The sequence below is a fragment of the Carassius auratus genome, chromosome 28 (assembly GCF_003368295.1).
Source record: "Carassius auratus strain Wakin chromosome 28, ASM336829v1, whole genome shotgun sequence".
Classification (NCBI taxonomy): Eukaryota; Metazoa; Chordata; class Actinopteri; order Cypriniformes; family Cyprinidae; genus Carassius; species Carassius auratus.
In genome coordinates, this window is record NC_039270.1 from 7,443,200 (window position 1) to 7,462,352 (window position 19,153).

Below are 19,153 nucleotides of genomic sequence, written 5' to 3' on the forward strand. Positions count from 1 at the left end.
ATGAATTAGATTATAAACGTATCCATTTCATTGTGAGTGCAGTGCGCTTCCAGAGAAAGCCCGCCCCCACACATGCTTCTGATTGGCTGTGTACAATCTTGTAGTTAGGACACGGTGTAAGTCCGCTCATTGGTTTTGGAACAGGTTTTCAACACATTTCATTTTAGCACTGAATACAGCAAAGTCTATTCTGATGTGATTGTGACCTGCTCTGGGTTTGCTGTGATGGGTCCCGATACAGGTGGGATCTGGGCGGGGTATAAGTCAGCTGTTGCAGCAGCTGCAGGTCTAGGACCCATTTGGGATGCTGTATTGGGCTGAGCAGGCGCGCTGTACTTGTGTGTGCCTGGATCTACCTCTGGGACTCCCTAGAAGAAAGGATGAAGCAAAATGAATGCAAACTCATTGAAGAAACCCAATTCTAAACCCTGTGAGTGTTGTGTGTTTCTCACCCGCTGTGGTGTGTGGATGGGTGACAAAGCATCCAGGTCTGCCATGGGGAACTCAACTCCTTTCCTCTTCAGCTCCTCGTAAATGTGCACGACTCCGGTGAGGTCTGGGCTGCTCCTGAATGCATCTGCCCAAGCCTGGGCCGAAACACAAAGACAGAGAGGTGATTGGTTAATGCGTAGTGGAACTATACAAAAGCTATCCCACAGGAACTTAGCGTTATCAGGTAAAATTTTCAACCATTAGCAATAGATGGTTTTTAGCAGGTAAAATGAACTCATTTACACATCGAATTTTGTTAATTACTATTGCCAATGGACATTCTTGATAAATTTACAGTACAACAGTACAAAAGTGGAAATCATTGAGGTTAGAGCAGGTAACTTTTTTTTATTTCTAGTTCCTCCTCTTTTCACAACAATATTAAAATGCACCATGAGTTTTATTTGACTTAAGTATTAAAAAAATATATTTTTTACTAGTCGCCAAAGCGACTTACAAATAATGACATTAGAAGAAATCAAAAACAACAAATGAGCAGTAATATGCAAGTTATATCATAAGTCTCGGTTAGCCTAATGCAGTACACGTAGTAAAGTTTTTAGTTTTTTTTATATAACAAAAAAAAATGTAGATAAATAGAAACGTACAGAGAGTGTTGGAGAGCTTTTTTTTTTTCTTTTTTTTTTTAAGAAAACGAGCAGTTAGAAAACCAATGGAGGGTGCAAGTGTTAGAGGATCAAGTCAATAAATAGATTAAATAGAATCAGAATAGAGAGTGCTAGAGATAATATAAGAATTGATTCATTTGCTCTCCGACAGCCCGGAAATAGATAAAACCAAACTAATTTAAATAAAATAAAAAGACATTTCAGTGTGACATTTTAGAGTGAAAAAACAGGTATTTGTAAAATCCAAGAGACAACTAAATGCAGCTATGCCCTGTATGCCATCAAGGAAACTGTCAGCAATCAATCTAAAAAATCTGAGTTAATCTGATTCAGTAATGGCTTCCAGTCAACTAGAATTAATACAATTGCAAGCAGCCTCGCAGCCCAAGTCCATCAGACCTAGTGTCCAGCCCGCACCCATTCTGAATGGAAATGCTGAGAATGCAGCGACGGCCATCGGTGGTGGTTTTATTGCAGAAACAGAGGAAGAGATAAAGAGGAAGTTTCTAATCTCACTCAGTTCACCTGAATCAGTGACAGCACTTTCTCCTGTACTATAGCAGGAGGGTTGGTCTTCGGAGTGATGATCTTCACCAAGACACCTTCGATGAAATCTCTATTGGCGACGTGGACGTGAAAACGGTGGCCACAGTTTTTCACGCAAGTCTCCAGCACCTAAAAAAGACAATTACACAAGCAGCTAAGATCAGTCTGATCAGGGCTATAACTGCCGAAGACATTGATGGGGGCTAATACCCCCAATAATTTGAAATCGCTAAACCATTTTCTATGGTATTATATTATAAATATTGCCTATTCGATAGAGAAAGAGAGACAGGGAGAGAGAAAGACAAATGGAGGTTGCGTGTATTCGCGTCTGTGCGTTTATCTTTTTAGAGTGAGTTTACTTAAAAACAGCGATTGTATCCTCTCGTTGCTGGAAAATATAATGTAGCCGTTCAGTATTTAAACAGTATTTAATAAAAGTCGTGGGGCAGCATTGACAAGTTAATTTTCTCCTGGATGTGTGAGCTGCGTTATTTCAGATGTGTGTGCGTGTCAGTAAGCAGCTCATTAATACAGAACGATAATTAAAGTCTCTAATGCACCAGCACACCAGTATATGTGTGTATTGTGAGAGCTAGATGACAAAAGATGACTTGTGTTGGCATAGTGTAGTGGTGTCTCAATCTTTAGGGGAATATTTTCTCCCCTACCCCTTGACACTCTGTTATAAGGGACAAGGGGAAGGGGTAGGCGGAAGGGGTATAAAATATAATTGGGATTGGGCCTTAGACAAGCTGAAGCTCCCAGAGGATCATAAAAAACAGGAGCATAATGCATTCAAATCCTCACAAAATACCTTCTTCAAATTTCTAAATAGCCTCCGGCAGGCCTGAAGGTGGGATTTACAAAGTACTCAGTAGTCATTAATTATTAACGGTGCAAAGCACCAGACTAAACACCAGATGTTGCTCCTCCACCTTCATTTCTGACAGCATGAACACAAGGGTTTTTGTGAAAGTGAGAGAATGTGCAGCACACTGTCACTCACGGTTAGAGCCAGCATCACTTCACGGAAGTTCCTGTTGCCGTTGAGTCTCTTTTTCACCGCACGCATGGCATCTTTAGGCCTGTGGGGGCACAGAATTTAGATGATTAAGACAACAGCTCACCAAGAATAACTATAACTATAACGTTAACTATATAATCACATGCACAACAGAAATGAACAGTATATTTATTCGAAGCGTAAGCTTCAGTTATGTTCTGTCAACATTACAGCCGGCACTTTGAATGAAATTTGACTGGCTGTCAGTGTTTTTAACATTCATCATTTGGGGAAAAACATGCTCTTAAAAATTGTTTATAGTTGTGGTGTGGACTTCACTGGACTTCTTTATTGTTTTTTTTTTTTTTTTTAAGTGAGACACTTGCAGTTAAATTTGCAATATTTGGCAAATTTCACAAGAAAAAAAGGTGTCTATTGTAAATAATGTCACATGTTACTCTGAAGTCACTTTTTAAGCCGAGATTTCTGTAGATTAACATGGCAAATCTGTCAGACCAATGTGTAGGAAAATCTTTCGCCTTCACACAGAATTCCCAATCGCAGACTGTCACAGAAGAGAAGAACTTGCTAAATAAAATCATTAATTTTGTTTTCTTTGAACACACACAGTATTGTCGTAGCTTCATATTATTATGTTTGAAGCACTAATGTCGTATGGACTATTTTAACAATGTCCTTACTACCTTTTTTGGCCTTGAACATGTCAGTTGTGTTGCTGTCTATGGAGGGTCAGAAAGCTCTGAATATCTTAATCTGTGTTCAGATGGTGAACTAAGAAGTTCTTACGGGTTTGGAACGACATGAGGGTGAGTAATTAATGACAGAATTTATATTTTTGCCTGAATTATCCCTTTAATAATTACTTCTGTAGTTATCACTTTTGGTGTGAAAAGGCTTTATGGAAATATTGATATGAACAAACTATTAACCATTTTAGTTGTATTGCTCTCAGGGTTAAGGATATGAACAAACCCCTACAAGTAGCTACTGTAAAAAGCTGTTGTTTTGCATCAAAGATGCTTCTGTGTTGTTTATTTCAGCCTGACTGGATTGACTAATCAGTATCCAGGATCATAACTATCCATTTTATAACATGCAATTTAGCAGAGCCCTTCGTGAGCTCAAGCTAGGAATAAGACTCTCTCTGACTAGACACCAGTAAAGCGCCACTACTGAAAGGCCTCTTACAAAAACACACTGTAATTCATTGACAGGAAGTTCATCAACTCAACTACCAGCTTGGTTTTTTCCCATGGTGGGATCAAAGCTCCCATCTCATCTTTTTATAAGCTTTCGCAAGAACAACATCAGCTACTTAAAACTGACCTCGACGTAGAGACGATTTAACTGTAAAAATGAATAGGAGAAATTATGCTCATTATGGAACCTTAATTAAAAGGAACAATCAGCATTTTTGATAAAGACTGTCATGAAGCTGTCCGCCAACTGACTTGTCTTAAAAGATAAATTTGCTCAGATTCAAAAGGCATACTCCCTCAGTAGTACTTCTTTTGAATATGTATTTCGCAACCACTAAAAAGTATGTTATATTTAATTTGAATGTACTTATTTTTAGGGATGAGCGTTTTCTGCAAATATCACATTCAAATATTTGTGCTCACAAAAAACTAATGTTCAAATATTCGTTCATTTAAATTAAGTTTTATGAGACAGATGTTATTTTTCAGTAAAATTTATTGTTTCCGTCATTTTTGAACAAGCTTATACACAATAAGCTTGAACATTACGTGTTTTGTAGCAGAAAACCTTTAACAATGTGTGCAAACAAACAAAAAAGTACAGAGCAAAAGCAAAAAAAAAAAAAAAAAGGAAACAAAGGAAAATGTAAATAAAGCAGCCTGCAGCAATTAGGCTATTATATAGAACGTAGCCTACATTTAACTTTGAAATATTTAACCTGTCAGCAAATCTTTTTTTTCTTTTTTTTTTCTATTGTTTTACATGTTCTTGTTAACGAACACAAGCATGTCAACATGATCGGGGGAAAGTCGGCTCCTTAGTCTGTTAACAATAAGGCCAGCTGCGGAGAAAACGCGCTCTGTTCAAATGTTCAAAACGTTTTTTTTTCTTACTTCTCTCATGTTTTCGTCGAGGAACCTGAGATGTTTGAGAGATGCTGCAACAATGTTCTTGAATTCGATCACTTTCTGTAATTCTCCACGTCATATTTGAAGTACTGTAGAAGACCGCAGTTCTTCTTCATTCATTAATTAATTTTTGTCTACAGACATCTTCAAATATGCCGTGGAGAATCACAGAAAGTGACCGAATTAGGTTTTTATTTTTATTTTTTATGGCAAGCAAAAATATAGCGAAATTCGAAAAGCATTTTTATTTATCGAATAATTACAGCAGAACAAATATTCAAATGTTCAACTATCTGTGCACACCCCTACTTATTATGAATGAAATACAGATGTATTAAATTTTCTATGTTGTCATTGTCATGTGTTTACTGCCATTCACAAATCCCCTAAGAAAAGAATTGGATTTTGTCGGAAGCAGTTGGCCATCTGGTTAGGTTTCACCTACGGTTTTGTAATGAAAAGTCTTTTCAAATACTGTTTTTCACCTACTCCATACTAGTGATGTATGTGACTTCAGATATAGCCAGCATGTGCAGAAAAGTTCAGAAAAGTCAACCAGAAAGGGGGGACCTATAGTAATACTCTCTTGTATTATGGAAAGTACAAAATAGCAGAATTGAAAATCAAAGCTACATTGGACAGCATTGACCGGCAATTTGAATAATGATTATTTAAATGCACTTTCTATCAATATTAATTAACTAATATTAATATTAATAGCCTAAAACAGCACTATGTATGCTTAGTCTGGCATAATCTGCTTAAAGAGGTGATTATTCAAATAATGGAATGCATCATTAAAAAAAAACAAGAAAGATTTTTTAAATAAATAAAAAAAAGATGCATTAAATTGATCAAATGTGACAGTAAAGGCATTTGATATATATATATATATATATATATATATATATATATATATATATATATATATATATATATATATATAAATGCTTCTTCTTTTGAGCTTTCTATTCATGAAGAAAATCTTCAAACAATCAGTGCTGTTTAATCGAAATAATCGCATTAAAATACAAGTTTTTTTTAGATAATATATGGGTGTGTACTATGTATATTTATTATGTTAATAAATACACAAACATGCAAATATATATTTAGGGTTGCAAAAAGGTAACAAATGTCCAGTAAATTGAAGAAACATTCCAGGAATTTTGGAAACTTTCAGAGATTTTTTGGAACATTCCAGGGATTTTTTATATTTCTGGTACCAGAAATGTTCCACCCATTTGCAACCCTATATATGCATATATATATTTAATATAAATATGTTAGGTTTATATTACATTATATAATATATATTATATGAATATATACATGTACATTTTTCAAAATATATACTGTATGTGTGTGTATTTATAAAAAATATACAAAATAAATATACACAGTACACACACATATATTATGCAAACCAAAACTTTTATTTTGGATGTGATTAATAGCAATTAATCATTTGACAGCACTATAAATAAATGTATCACCGTTCTGACAAAATATGAAGCAGAACAGCAGTTTTCAACATTGGTAATAATAATAAATGTTTTGTTGAGCAGCAAATCAGTATATTCGAATGATTTCTAAAGGATCATGTGACACTGAAGACTGGAGTAATGATGCTGAAATCATTACAAGAATAAATTACATCTGAAAATACATTCAAACAGAGAAGAGTTATTTTCAATTGCAATAAGATTTTTTTGTTTTTTTGACTGTATTTTTTAATCAAATAAATCCAGCCTTGGTGAGTATAAGAGAAATATATATTTTTTTATAACTTTACGTTTTTACTCTAACCGTTGTTGTCTTCCAAGGTTGTACATTTAAGACTATTTGTTCTATGAAGCAAAAAAATACTTTCACTGTATATAGTCATAAAGGTTTTATGCTTCTTAATGTCAGCTTTAAACAGGGCCACGTGGGACTGTGAGAACCAATCAGAATGGAGTACAATCCTACGCCAGCACAGTCCCAGTCAGTCTGCTGCTCAGACGGCTCAGTGTCGTACTGAATGAGTCAGTGAGAGTCACTGTGAGTCATCCACAGGCTCTCTCTGTGTGTGTGTGTGTGTGTGTGTGTGTGTGTGTGTGTGAGTGTGTGTGTGTTTCCTGCTTTCTCACCCTTCCTCGGTCTCATTAATGATGTCACAGATCTCCAAGTTGAGTGTCCAGTCTTCATTCTGCAGGGAGCCATCCGTGGCTTTTTCTGTGAGAAACAAACCACACACAGATCAGCAGGCCGTCTCAATTACTGACACAAACAAAACACACGCACGACAAAACATGTAGTCCTGGTGGCTTAACACAGCGTTACAAAACCAGTATTGAGTTCCAGCCACAGTACGGTCACGTCACCTGGCCAAATTCACAACTCCTTGCAATGTCAAACACATAAAAAAATATAATAATAATATAATATATATACAAAAACGTTGTATTTATATAAATATCGTTCTATCATAAATTTCAAATTCAACACATTCGAAAGAACTAAACTTGAGTATTCTGAAATGTGTTTTGATGTTTAATATAAAAGCAGTTTGGTTATATTCGATATCTTCTTTGTCCATAATCACGATGGTTGCATTGTAACTGCTGCATCTCATGCACTCCATTAAAACAATCAAATAAATGAATTAATTAGGGATGGGCATTTTTGTCAATTTCTCATTTTGATCAACGACAAGTATCAAAAACGAGTACTCGAGTAATGGAGATAATGATAATATCTGAAGATCTGAAGATTATGATTATGATGCAGCAATGTTTTGAAAATTAAAGAACTCAACATTAATACATATTAGTCATACATACAATGCAGACACACAAAAAAGTATAAAGTAAATAATTTCACACAGACAAAAGAATTATAAAGATCAATAAGTAACACTTTACAATAAGGTCTTATTAGTTAACCTTAGTAAATGCATTAGCATGCACATTGAGCCATAGCTACCTTTGCTAAAGACGTTTTTTTAATCTTTAATTAAAAATACAAACGTTAGTTCATTAAATAAATAACTTTTTATTTCAACAACATTCATTATAATGCTATGTTTGAGGCAGATTTTTGCTATATTTTCATCTACAATTTAAAGTGATTCCTGAAATCACCTGTGCATTTTCGAAGCCATATGAAGTACAAAAGCATATGAAGTTTTAATTGATGTCAGCCTTTTGAAGAAATATGATGAAAAAAGCACTGCTGCATTATTATAACATCAGAAACCTATGACCATCTCAAATAATGAGCATGGCATTTGAGCATGAATCTAAACACTTGTAAAATGCAGCGCATTCAGCGTGTTAATAAATTATTATTAATATCCGAATAATAAGTTATTAATATCCCAACACATCCTATATTAGATTAATCAGATATGTTTGTTGCTAACCCAGAAATCACCACGGGACTTTGAAGCCATGCTTCTTTCACCTCTCAGGTCTATACTTTGGACTGCATGCTGTGGCAAGCACAACAATCAGAGCTCAGGGTGCCGCCCAAAGAACTGATATAATTTTCTTTATTTTTTTTTTATTTTTTTTACTCAATCTCTGTTGCTCATTCCTAAAATGTAGCCTAAAATTAATTCACAGATCTATAAAAAAATTTTTTTTGCACCACTGTTGTCAACAAAAGTTATTGCAAAATATAATGACTGTTTTCAAAAAGTTTCCTGAATGCTCCCCCAGTCAGTGCAACAAATATGCATGTTTATAGAACAGTCCTTTCAGGTTCTCGAATCTGATTGGCTGAAAGGAGTGCAATATTCTAATGATAACAGAACTCAGAACTTTCAACCGCTCATGAACCCACCGAGAACAGCCTTAAGGCCCGTTCACACCAAGCACGATAACTATAAAGATTACGATAAAGATATAGTTCTAAAAATCATTCTCAATATTAAAGAATAGCAGAGTCCACACTTCAACTATAACAATAAAGGCACAGAGAGACGGTATTGTCAGAAAGGAACGGAAATTAAGAAACTGTTTCCGACGGACTGATATTGTAGTTGCTACTTCCAGTAGACTGATGCAATAGCCAGCTCCAAACGTGCGATCTCCATTATTGTTCAATGTTGTGCGTTCATGCAAACAAATGTGAGTAATCATGTAAATATTTAATTAACACTTTGTAGTTATAATTGTGAATGTCTGGCGATCTGTGGATGTGTAATGACGATCGCGATTTGACCGCGAATATGTGCTAATTTGCATAAGACTCGTTAGTCTGATCACATTGAACATACCTGTTGTTGTATTTCATGCTGCGTCATGCCTTGTATTGGAGTTTACATATATAATATTCATATATTATCTGATAGTTAAATATTCGTTTGTGATGAGTTATTTAATCAGTTATTGATATTTTGTGAGTTAATTTGCAGTGAATATATATAGATGTTGTATTCATATTGTATTCTCTTTATCTGTTTAACAGACCACACAACGCAATAACCTATGTCAAATACTGCCATTTGATCCATCACATCTTCATATGATGTTGTAAGGGATATCACTGCTTACCTGAAAAGTACTATTAAAGAAAAGCTTGAAAGGATTCACATCGACCATGCCTGATTCTCTAACCGGAATCAATGTCCATATTTGTCCGCCAGTAGAACTGAGAATTTAACAAGGTTGACAGAGGTGGTAATCTGCAACAGGTATCGTTGGAATCATTTTCAGAAAAAAAAATTTCAGCTGATGAACGATACAAACATGGACATCCAATCAGAATCCACCCTGCTGTAACGAGCTCGAGGATTTAAAGCGGCAGACGCACATGCGCTTAGAATAAACAGATGATATTGTTCTCTGGTGTGGACGCTAATATCGTTATCTTTATAGTTATCGTTCTTGGTGTGAACGGGGCTTTACTTTAGCCAGTTACATACATAATACACAATACAGTGAGCTTTTAATATTGTAATTCAACAAGGTTTCCATTAAGCAACCACATTCATTTGTTACTAGTTCTTAAGTTCTTAAGTGACATTTTCAAATTAGGGGTGCTCCGATCACGATTCGTTGTTAACACGCCGTTGTTAACTGAGAAGATGCACCAAAAAACGCTGAAAATGAAGTGGATTTGTGCATCTTCTCTATTAACAACGGCTCTGTGTAGTAACAGCTGCTCTATGTGAAATCAGGCACCTGATGGAATGAACCGCTGATTAGAGAACCGGCTTTACTGACGAGATGCGCAATAACGATTGGCCGATCGTGATCTGAGCACCCCTATTTCAAATTAGTAATGGAGGCTTTGGCTCAGCTGTTAAACTGTCATCTTGAGATTTACCGTATTTTTTGGACTATAAGTTGCACCGGACTATAAGTTGCATTTATTTAGAACCAAGAACCAAAGAAAACATTACCGTCTACAACTGTGAGAGGTTGCTCTATGTTTTCAGGGAGAGGCTACAGGAGCACTGAGAACCATAGAGCGCCCTCTGGCGGCTATAGACGGTAATGTTTTCTCTTGGTTCATGTCAAATTCATTTTGATAAATAAGTCGCACCTGACTATAAGTCGCAGGACCAGCCAAACTATGAAAAAAAGTGTGACTTATAGTACGGAAAATACGGTATATAGACATTAGACATATAACAAAAAGTTATAAAAATGATAAGCTACAAAAAATGCAAAAGGAAAAGTTTTTCCTTTTTAATTTTAATTCGAACTCTTCATAAAAACTACATCAAATCTCAATGATACTAAAGTAACACAGTCACAAAAATGAGACGCAACTTTCAGTTTCCTCCCCATGACTGCCTCTTTCTGAAACACTGTTTAAAAAGATCAGTGTATAGCAGAAGTGATTTCAACTTTACTGCCGTCCATCTGCGAGGAGGCTCGACCTGAACTGACCTGGCTTGCCCTGGATTATTACTTCATTGTCAGATGTCACAACAGTATAGTACGGATAAGGCTTCAAGTCAAACTCCAAGGTGTTCTTTTTGTAAGAAAGACACAATGAGACAGCGAGTACTTGTAGAACACAGAATTCAGCAGCAGGAGTTTCACAATTATTTAAACACTTCGAGTTACTTTTAAAAAGAGTGTGATGAAATAAGATCTAGTGTCACAATCTTTTGAAATTAGGCATGAAGTAACATGGGTGTGATTCTCGTACATAAGAGCTTGCAGCTAAATGTGCTTTCACATCTCTGTGTTGCCACAGAGGCAGAGCAAAACATAGTTTTATTGAGGATACACTTGAGGGAGATTTTACAGTGGCTCAACATGAAGCTATCTTTGCTTTCCCGTTGAGTGACTCAGGATTAAGGTGGGGACAGATGACGAAATAAAGCAAAGGAGAACTGAGCGAGCGGATGACAAGTTCACAATCAGACCATCTGCCACTAAACCTCATTCCAAACTCAAAACAACCTCTGTTTCCTGTACGCTCCACACACCACTGAAAAACTGTGCTGAGAGTTTCACCAAAGGACACAAGTTTGACAGTTTCTAGGCTGATTTTGAAGGAAAATCCATGAAAAATCTCTGAATTGTGGAAAAAACCTTTTTTTTCTTGCACCAACACATCCCTTATGGAAGCTTGTTTACACCATGGTACACAAAATCATTTTTATCCCATAATTAGGGCTGCATGATGTGTCGTTTAAGCATCGATATCGCGATGTACGAATCCACGATAGTCACATTGCAGGATGTGCGATGTAGGGTGTTGTAGTTGATCCGTTATTCATTAACTGTACGGGCCAGCTCCTCCCCGGCCCTTTACGAATGTGATTCGTGGATTAATTACACAGCTTAACCATCATAGACTGAAAGTTTATCATTGACAGGACTGAAAACCACATGCAAGTTTAACAGGGCAAAGAGAGAGAGCGCGCGCGAGAGAGACAGAGAGAGAGGGAGCGCGAGAGATACAGAAGAGAGAGAGGGAGAGAGAGCGTGCGCGAGAGAGACAGAGAGAGAGAGAGAGAGAGAGAGAGAGAGAGCGCGAGCGAGCAAGCCCCGGCCGCACGCTCACCGTCTTCAAACAACACGAGCGCTGTCTTGCTCTCTCTCCCTCGCGCATATTAATCAATTGAGACGATGGTGTCGATGTTTCAATCATTTAAATGAGAATGTAAGTGTGCTCACCCCATTTTTGTTTGTAAGAAAAAATTTGATTCGATTTCATATCGCAATATATATAGCAGAAAAATAAAATATCGCAATGTTATTTTTGTCCCAATATCGTGCAGCCCTACCCATAATTGACTTTTTTCTCAAAATTGCATGTTTAGATTTTTAAATTCTAACCTTTTCTCTCAGAATTATGAATTTACATTCCACAATTATTGAAAAAATAAATAAATAAATAAAAATCAGAGCTGTGAGAAAAAAAGTTGTAATTAACCTGTATTCATTAATTCATTTGTTCATTCATACTTTCTGGAAACAATCCCCTGTTAGTTAGGTAGTTAGGATTTAGTTAGTTATTAAATGAGCATGCATAGTTGTACTAGGCCTCAGTGAAAACAAAATATGACACACAGTGCCTTTTATGGCAGGAAATTTCAGTTTTGTTTGTTATATTTAGCACAAGGTAATCAGGAAGTGATGATTTTGTTCTCTTTAACTCACTGGATGAAAACGGTGCTTTATTCGCAAATGTTTCATGCAATTTTGCCCAGAAGATTAATTCGTAACTTTGGATGGAAACATGGCTACTGAAACTTCTGTTTGTCAAGATATAATCAAAAGTGTTTCTGCAAAGTCTGCATTTCGGTAACATACATACAACATCAGGCTACAACACCTCCTAGTTTCCAAGTCTGATTTGAGTCACTACGGGGTGGCTGACCACAGATGTGTCAAACAGCAACCAAATGTAGAGCATGCAACAGTTTCATCTCTCCACAGCTGGTGGAGATGTTATCCTCATATCTAAAGTATGAAGAAAAGTTTGGGATAACTTTGATCTGTTCTAATGAAGAAACTAGGTCATCTACACCTTGGATGGCCTGAGGCTTTGTACATTCTCAGCAAATGTTCATTTTTGGGCTTTTACAATTGGACCTAAACTCCCATCGATCCACAGCGCTGGATATCAGCTTGGCAGTACCAGTCAACTTTCGCTCAACACACAGGGAAGTGTCTGGAGCATAACACAGCTTTCACGGCTGGGTGAGGCCTCTTCCTGTAGTCTGCAGAGCCGCAGGAAATACTTTGTGCCTTATTCATACCCCTTAGCTGCTCTTCTGTCAAACTGACAGATGTGACGAGGCAGAGAGAAGACTGCCTGCTCACCAGACACAAGAACAGAGTTTACAGCACCACATTTCCTCCTCTCCGGTCCTGGAAAACCATAAATACAGCTGCTATCTCTGATTAGCTCATCTCACGAGTCTTCAGGTTTTTCCAGTCTTTGTTCATCACGTGGCAGACCCATAAGCTACCTCTTTCCATTAACCTAAGGAAAGAGGTTTAATAATAATAATAATAACCAACTCTTTATGACCTTTGTTACAACATTCAGTGTATGGAAAATAAGCATCATGACAGAAATTCACACATTTATAAACTGTAAGCGGTAAAGAGCTATAATTCTAGACCAGAATTACAGTAACTGTAAGAGTTAATAATAATTATAATAATGATGATAATGATGATGATGATGATGATGATAATGACTATGCATCCGTTTGTAAGGAAGCTTGAAAATTAATTTCTTTATCCAATGCGGTCACGTCACGTGACAAAAGAACGAACAATAAGCCTTTATACGGTCTCTTTTTTTAATTTTATTAAACAATACTAACATTAAGGCAGTACACTTAAAATCATCAAGACAAAAAAACAGATTTGTTGGCAAAGTAACTCCTTTTACACAGTTAATCATAGACTGAAGACCCAGGTGAACAATTAATTCATCTTTTCTGTTTATTATAGAATTTAGTTTTGCATTGTTTGTAGTGTGACCAACGTTTGCGTAAGTACTAGTAAACATGTTAGGGAAGTAACACGTAAGATTTTAATTATATTTGATCAAATGAACGATTCATTAATTTTGCTGAACAAGACTCAAAGGTCTCAAATCATCTAAAATAGCTGCGTTTCCACTGTCGAGCTTAAACCGGGCGTGCTAGTGCGTGCCAGGGCCAGTCGCGTTTCCACTGTCACTTCCGGGGCTTGATTGTGCCTCGTCGGTGCTTCCTCGGGCCAACGGCCAGGGTTTTCTGGCCCGACGAAAACCTTGGGCCAAAGCGTGGTTGGGGCTAGAAGAGTGGTTATGAACAAATGCGGAGTTTATCCGTGTCTGGAGAGCTCAGTGCTGCAGATCATTACAGAAAAACAGCTTTAACACCAGCATTAAAAACTTTTTTAAATAAGTCGCTCAAAACTCACTTTCAGTCAGCAGCGAGTGTTTGAAATAACGTGATCTAATCCGATGTGGATTATAATCACTAAACAAGCAGAAATATTTTAAGCGATGTAAAACACTATGCACGCTAAACATTAAAGGGGGGGTGAAATGCTATTTCATGCATACTGAGTTTTTTACACTGTTAAAGAGTTGGATTCCCATGCTAAACATGGACAAAGTTTCAAAAATTAAGTTGTACGTTTGAAGGAGTATTTTTGTTCCAAAATACTCCTTCCGGTTTGTCACAAGTTTCGGAAAGTTTTTTTCGAGTATGGCTCTGTGTGACGTTAGATGGAGCGGAATTTCCTTATATGGGTCCTAAGTGCTCCAGTATAGCAGAGCACTGAGAGAGGCTGAGCACAGCCTGATCAGAGTGAGAGCGTCGCGAAAAGTCACAAAAGAAGTGTGTTTTTGGTTGCCAGGGCAAGACAACCCTGCACAGATTACCAAAAAAGAAACAGCATTAAGGGACCAGTGGATGGAGTTTATTTTTACAGAGCATCAACGGAGTTGTGCAAGTGTTTTTGTTTGTTCCCTGCATTTCGGATTGCACATCGTTTATTTCTTAAGGATAATGCAGTCCCAACGGAAAAAGGTCACGATCGTGTGTTGGAACCACATGCGGTGAGTAAAACTGCTTCAAATATCTCTGTGTTGTTAACTTAGCTATCAGCGAGTAAGCACATCAAGTAAACAACATGCGATGTTGTCATCAAACTGCACTTTCCACATGTACAGCTTAAAAAAAAAAAAAAAAAAAAAAGACGACATAAAGTGGAACTTAGTCATTTTCCAAAACCGCTAAGCAAATATATAAGGTTTCAGTACATACCACGTAGAGAAGCCTTTGCTGATGCTGCTCTTGTTAAATTTCAGCCTCTGGATCTGTGTCACAGCTTCCACATGCTCTCAACTCAAAAGCCTACTGGCGCTCGTGATTCTTTAGCTCCGCCCACACGCCACGCCTCTAGGCGCTTGTGTTTTTCCGGGAAAAATCTGTACAGACTATCTTTCTCTTATAAATATAATAAAAATAAAGACTTTTTGGAGTTATGAAGGATGCAGTACTACTCTATAGGTACTCAAGATTAACAGGATATTGAGTGAAAACGAGCATTTCACCCCCCCTTTAACGTTACCAGAGTAAACATGGTAAATATGACCGCTTGAAGAAATCAGACGTCAGCTTCTTATTCTCTATCACAATCGTGTATTTATTTAGTAACTGTCACAAGCCTCATCTCGAGAGTTTAGCTCCACGTTGATCATAAAATTATAATAATGTTTTTGTTCGGGAGCTTTTATAAAAACAGAGATAGTATCATTCATTCTTAATGTGACGTATACAGGCTACAGTGGCTACAAATAAACAGAAACAGACTCGACTGAATAAACAGGTTACTTTCATAAGCGTATAAAATAAATGTATTTCTGTGTGATTAATTTTGGGCCTGATAAATTAATTCATTATGATCAATTTATAATTTATTCTATAGTAAAACATCAATGCTTTTGAATTTTAATATTTAACAAAGCATGCAAACAAACGGCACTTTTATCGTGTTCGTTTTGTTATCGCGCATGTTTCAGTGATTTAGTTCATAGTTTTCTAATAACTTCTCTTTGTTTGTGAAATTATGAGGTTGCATGACGTTGTTTTGAGAGGCGTGTAAAGAGCATGTTTTAGTGACGCGCAGCAGAGCTTCTGGCTTGACTGTGGAAACGCTGCACTATTCTGACCTCGGTGCCACAGGTCCAAGGCTATGTGACCCGCCCAGCCGTTTTAAGCCCTGGCTCGCACTAGCCCGACAGTGGAAATGCGGCTATTGATCTGAACTTCCTATCACTACTCTGCGCTGTCTTCTTGTCTTGAATTGCATCGGAGAGGGCTGGATTACAGTCTTGCGGTACAACTCCACACTGGTCAAACCGCGTTATTGCAGGCTCTTACATCGGTTGAAATTAGATAAAATGACTACTCAACAACAAAAATATTTGTCGACAGTTTTTTTTTGTCGACGCTGTCGATAATGTCAACTAATGGAATCAACATTTTTGTTTTCTATTAGTAAAAAGAGGGATGAGATAGAAATATTTGTTTGCTGTAATCAGCATTATGCCACAAATGCCATCAACGTAGCTTCATTTGAACTGAACCCAGAATATTCTGTTAACAAACCAAGAAACTTCTAATAGAAAATCCTCCAGTAATCTCCTCAAGAAGATTTGTGGCGTGGATAACTTATAAAGGCAATAAGCCAATGAACAAGAGCAAGAAAATTATAAATACTGGAAAATATTGTGTGCTGGAAAATGTTAGACAGGCAGGGGAAACAGGCAAGACACATGGCTGAGTTCAGCCCTGCTGCGGGAGATAGTGAGTGCTCAGCCCAGCTGGCCCAAAGCTGGATCACTTGCAACCTCTGCCGAACCTAATGTCCATCAGTAGTGCTGCTGGAACTGCTGAACATAAAAGTGACGTGACATTCAGCCAAATATGGTGACCCATACTCAGAATTTGTGCTCTGCATTTAACCCATCCGAAGTGCACACACACAGAGCAGTGAACACACACACACACACACACCGTGAACACACACCCGGAGCAGTGGGCAGCCATTTATGCTGCGCGCGCGGGGAGCAGTTGGGGGTTCAGTGCCTTGCTCGAGGGCACCTAAGTCGTGGTGTTGAAGGTGGAGAGAGCACTGTACATGCACTCCCCCCACTTACAACTCCTGCCAGCTCGAGACTCGAACTCATAACCCTTCGATTGCGAGTCCAACTCTCTAACCATTAGGCCACGACTTCCCCTGGAAATATGGAAATACGGAAATACAGAGATTCATCAATGACTCTTCATTCTTTTTGAATGAAATAGTCAAAAAAGAATTTAGTCTATCAAATCCATCACTGAATGAACTGACGGGAAGCAATGTAACTTAAAAGTATTATTTATATACTAATACTTTATTCATATTTTAAATTATCTTATTTTTATAGTATTTTTTAAATGATTTTATATTTTCTTTTTTTTTTGTCAATTTTGTCATTTTATCAATTTTTTCATTTTTTTTTTTTTTTTTTTTTTTTTTTTGAAAAATGTCAGTAGTTGCAAAGCAACATTTCTAATATTCATTTAGGCTGAGTTTTTCATCTAATATGTATATATTATTTCAGCTTTATTTTTAATTACCAAAAATTATTCTTAATAGTTTCAGTTTTGGTTAACGATAACAACACTGACCACAAGTCGTTACTTCCACTTACAAACTCGTGAACTACACGTTTGTGAATGTGTGAAATGTTAGGATCATGAGCTTCAAATCAGTGATAAAAAGTTTCTTTAAAATACTTTTTTTAAGTATAAATAATTGGCTACTGTGTAGATCAAGTAGTTTCATATTAGGAAAAAAATTTATACAGAAAATGACAAGATTTCCAAAGAAAGCCGGCTGCCAGCGAGATATTTTAGTCATGTGTAACACTTAACAAACACTTCAGATTCCAAAGCTACTTATGTGGAGCCTCATTAAGTCCTTGTCTGTGTTTTCCTTCCTGAAAAGTTCACGCCTCAGTGGGCCAGTTTCAGACCTGAATAACGAACAGGACCCAATGCTTTTACCATCATCCTTTAATCTCTCTGAGGACAAACATAATCTTGTTATCACCACATTAACTAAGTGACCTTACAGAACTGTCTGAAGAAACCATTTCAAGTGACCTCAGAGGTTCATCGATAATAATCTAATATAAAAATGACTACAGTCTTTCTACAGGATCGGTGAGACTGGCTCAGTTTTGGTAGCTAAGTTCTTTCACAACAGTCTAGACTGACGTGACAAAACTACAAGGATCTTCATTATATTTCCTTGCATTAAAAACTTCCATTAATAGTTTTCGCTGTGGTTACTGCTACTGACTCTGTTATTGTGACAGCCATATCTGTTTCACAGCTGCTTCTTCTGATGACACAGGAAATGAATCAGGATTGTGGAAGTGTGCCTTGTCCATATTAGTACCACATTTTTCGTGTTGCTTTCCTCATTCATACATACACTACAATTCAACTTTGGAGTCAGTACAAGTTTTTTTTTTTTTTTTTAAAGAAATTAATACTTTTAATTCAGCAAGAATTCATTAAATTGATATTTAAAAGTTGTCACTATTGTTACTTTGTCTTCTCTAGTAATTGAAGACTCTGCTCTTACAACAGTCCTGTACAAGTAAAAGAAAAAAAAACACTTGACTCATACTGAAAGGCTCATCTATTAGGAGGATGTTGTCCTGTGGTCAGCACATCTTGAACCTGCAGGATCAACTTATGACCTACAGGCCTGAGGCCTGACAGAGACGTGTGGTGCTGAGAAATAGTGAGCCTCTGTCTGCAAATTGTTGCCAAAATCAAATCAGAGTGTCCATAATACAATTCTCCCTCTTACCTACTTAGGATGCGGCGACAGCTGAGAGAGACCTTGTTCGCTTCTATTTTATTTAATAGTCTTTTCCTGAACGTGTCATTTTCTCACGTCCTGCAAGATGACATCAACATGGTCTTGGATCTCAAAACCAAAGAAGAGATTCTTATTTTCAGCATTTGAACAAGATACATAGTTGACTTAAAGGTGCTGTAGGGAACTTTTGTAAAAAAATATTTTTTACATATTTATTAAACCTGTCATTATGTCCTGACAGTAGAATATGAGACAGATAATCTGTGAAAAAATCAAGCTCCTCTGGCTCCTCCCAGTGGTCCTATTGCCATTTGCAGAAAGTCCTCCGCTCCCGGTAAGAAACAACCAATCAGAGCTGCGGTCCGTAACTTTGTTTGTTTTCAAAATGTAGAAAAATGAACATAATAAGCGAGTACACCATGAATCCATTTTCCAAACCGTGTTTTTAGCTTGTCCTGAATCACTAGGGTGCACCTTTAATAAGTGTTTATATTCTGACTATTT

The 19,153-nt window shown here is 36.9% G+C and overlaps 1 protein-coding gene across 4 annotated transcripts in view; it reads right to left on the reverse strand.

Moving 5' to 3' along the window:
* LOC113046627 (TOM1-like protein 2) overlaps window positions 1-19,153 on the reverse strand; it is a 35,284-nt gene that overhangs the window by 13,601 nt on the left and 2,530 nt on the right. For all 4 annotated transcript variants that reach the window (XM_026207480.1, XM_026207483.1, XM_026207482.1 and 1 more), the window contains exons 2-6: window positions 6,935-7,019; window positions 2,677-2,755; window positions 1,647-1,796; window positions 453-587; window positions 207-368 (exon numbers count right to left, since the gene is read on the reverse strand). In XM_026207480.1, coding sequence (XP_026063265.1) covers window positions 207-368; window positions 453-587; window positions 1,647-1,796; window positions 2,677-2,755; window positions 6,935-7,019 — 611 coding nt within the window. The remainder of the gene's footprint in view (window positions 1-206; window positions 369-452; window positions 588-1,646; window positions 1,797-2,676; window positions 2,756-6,934; window positions 7,020-19,153) is intronic.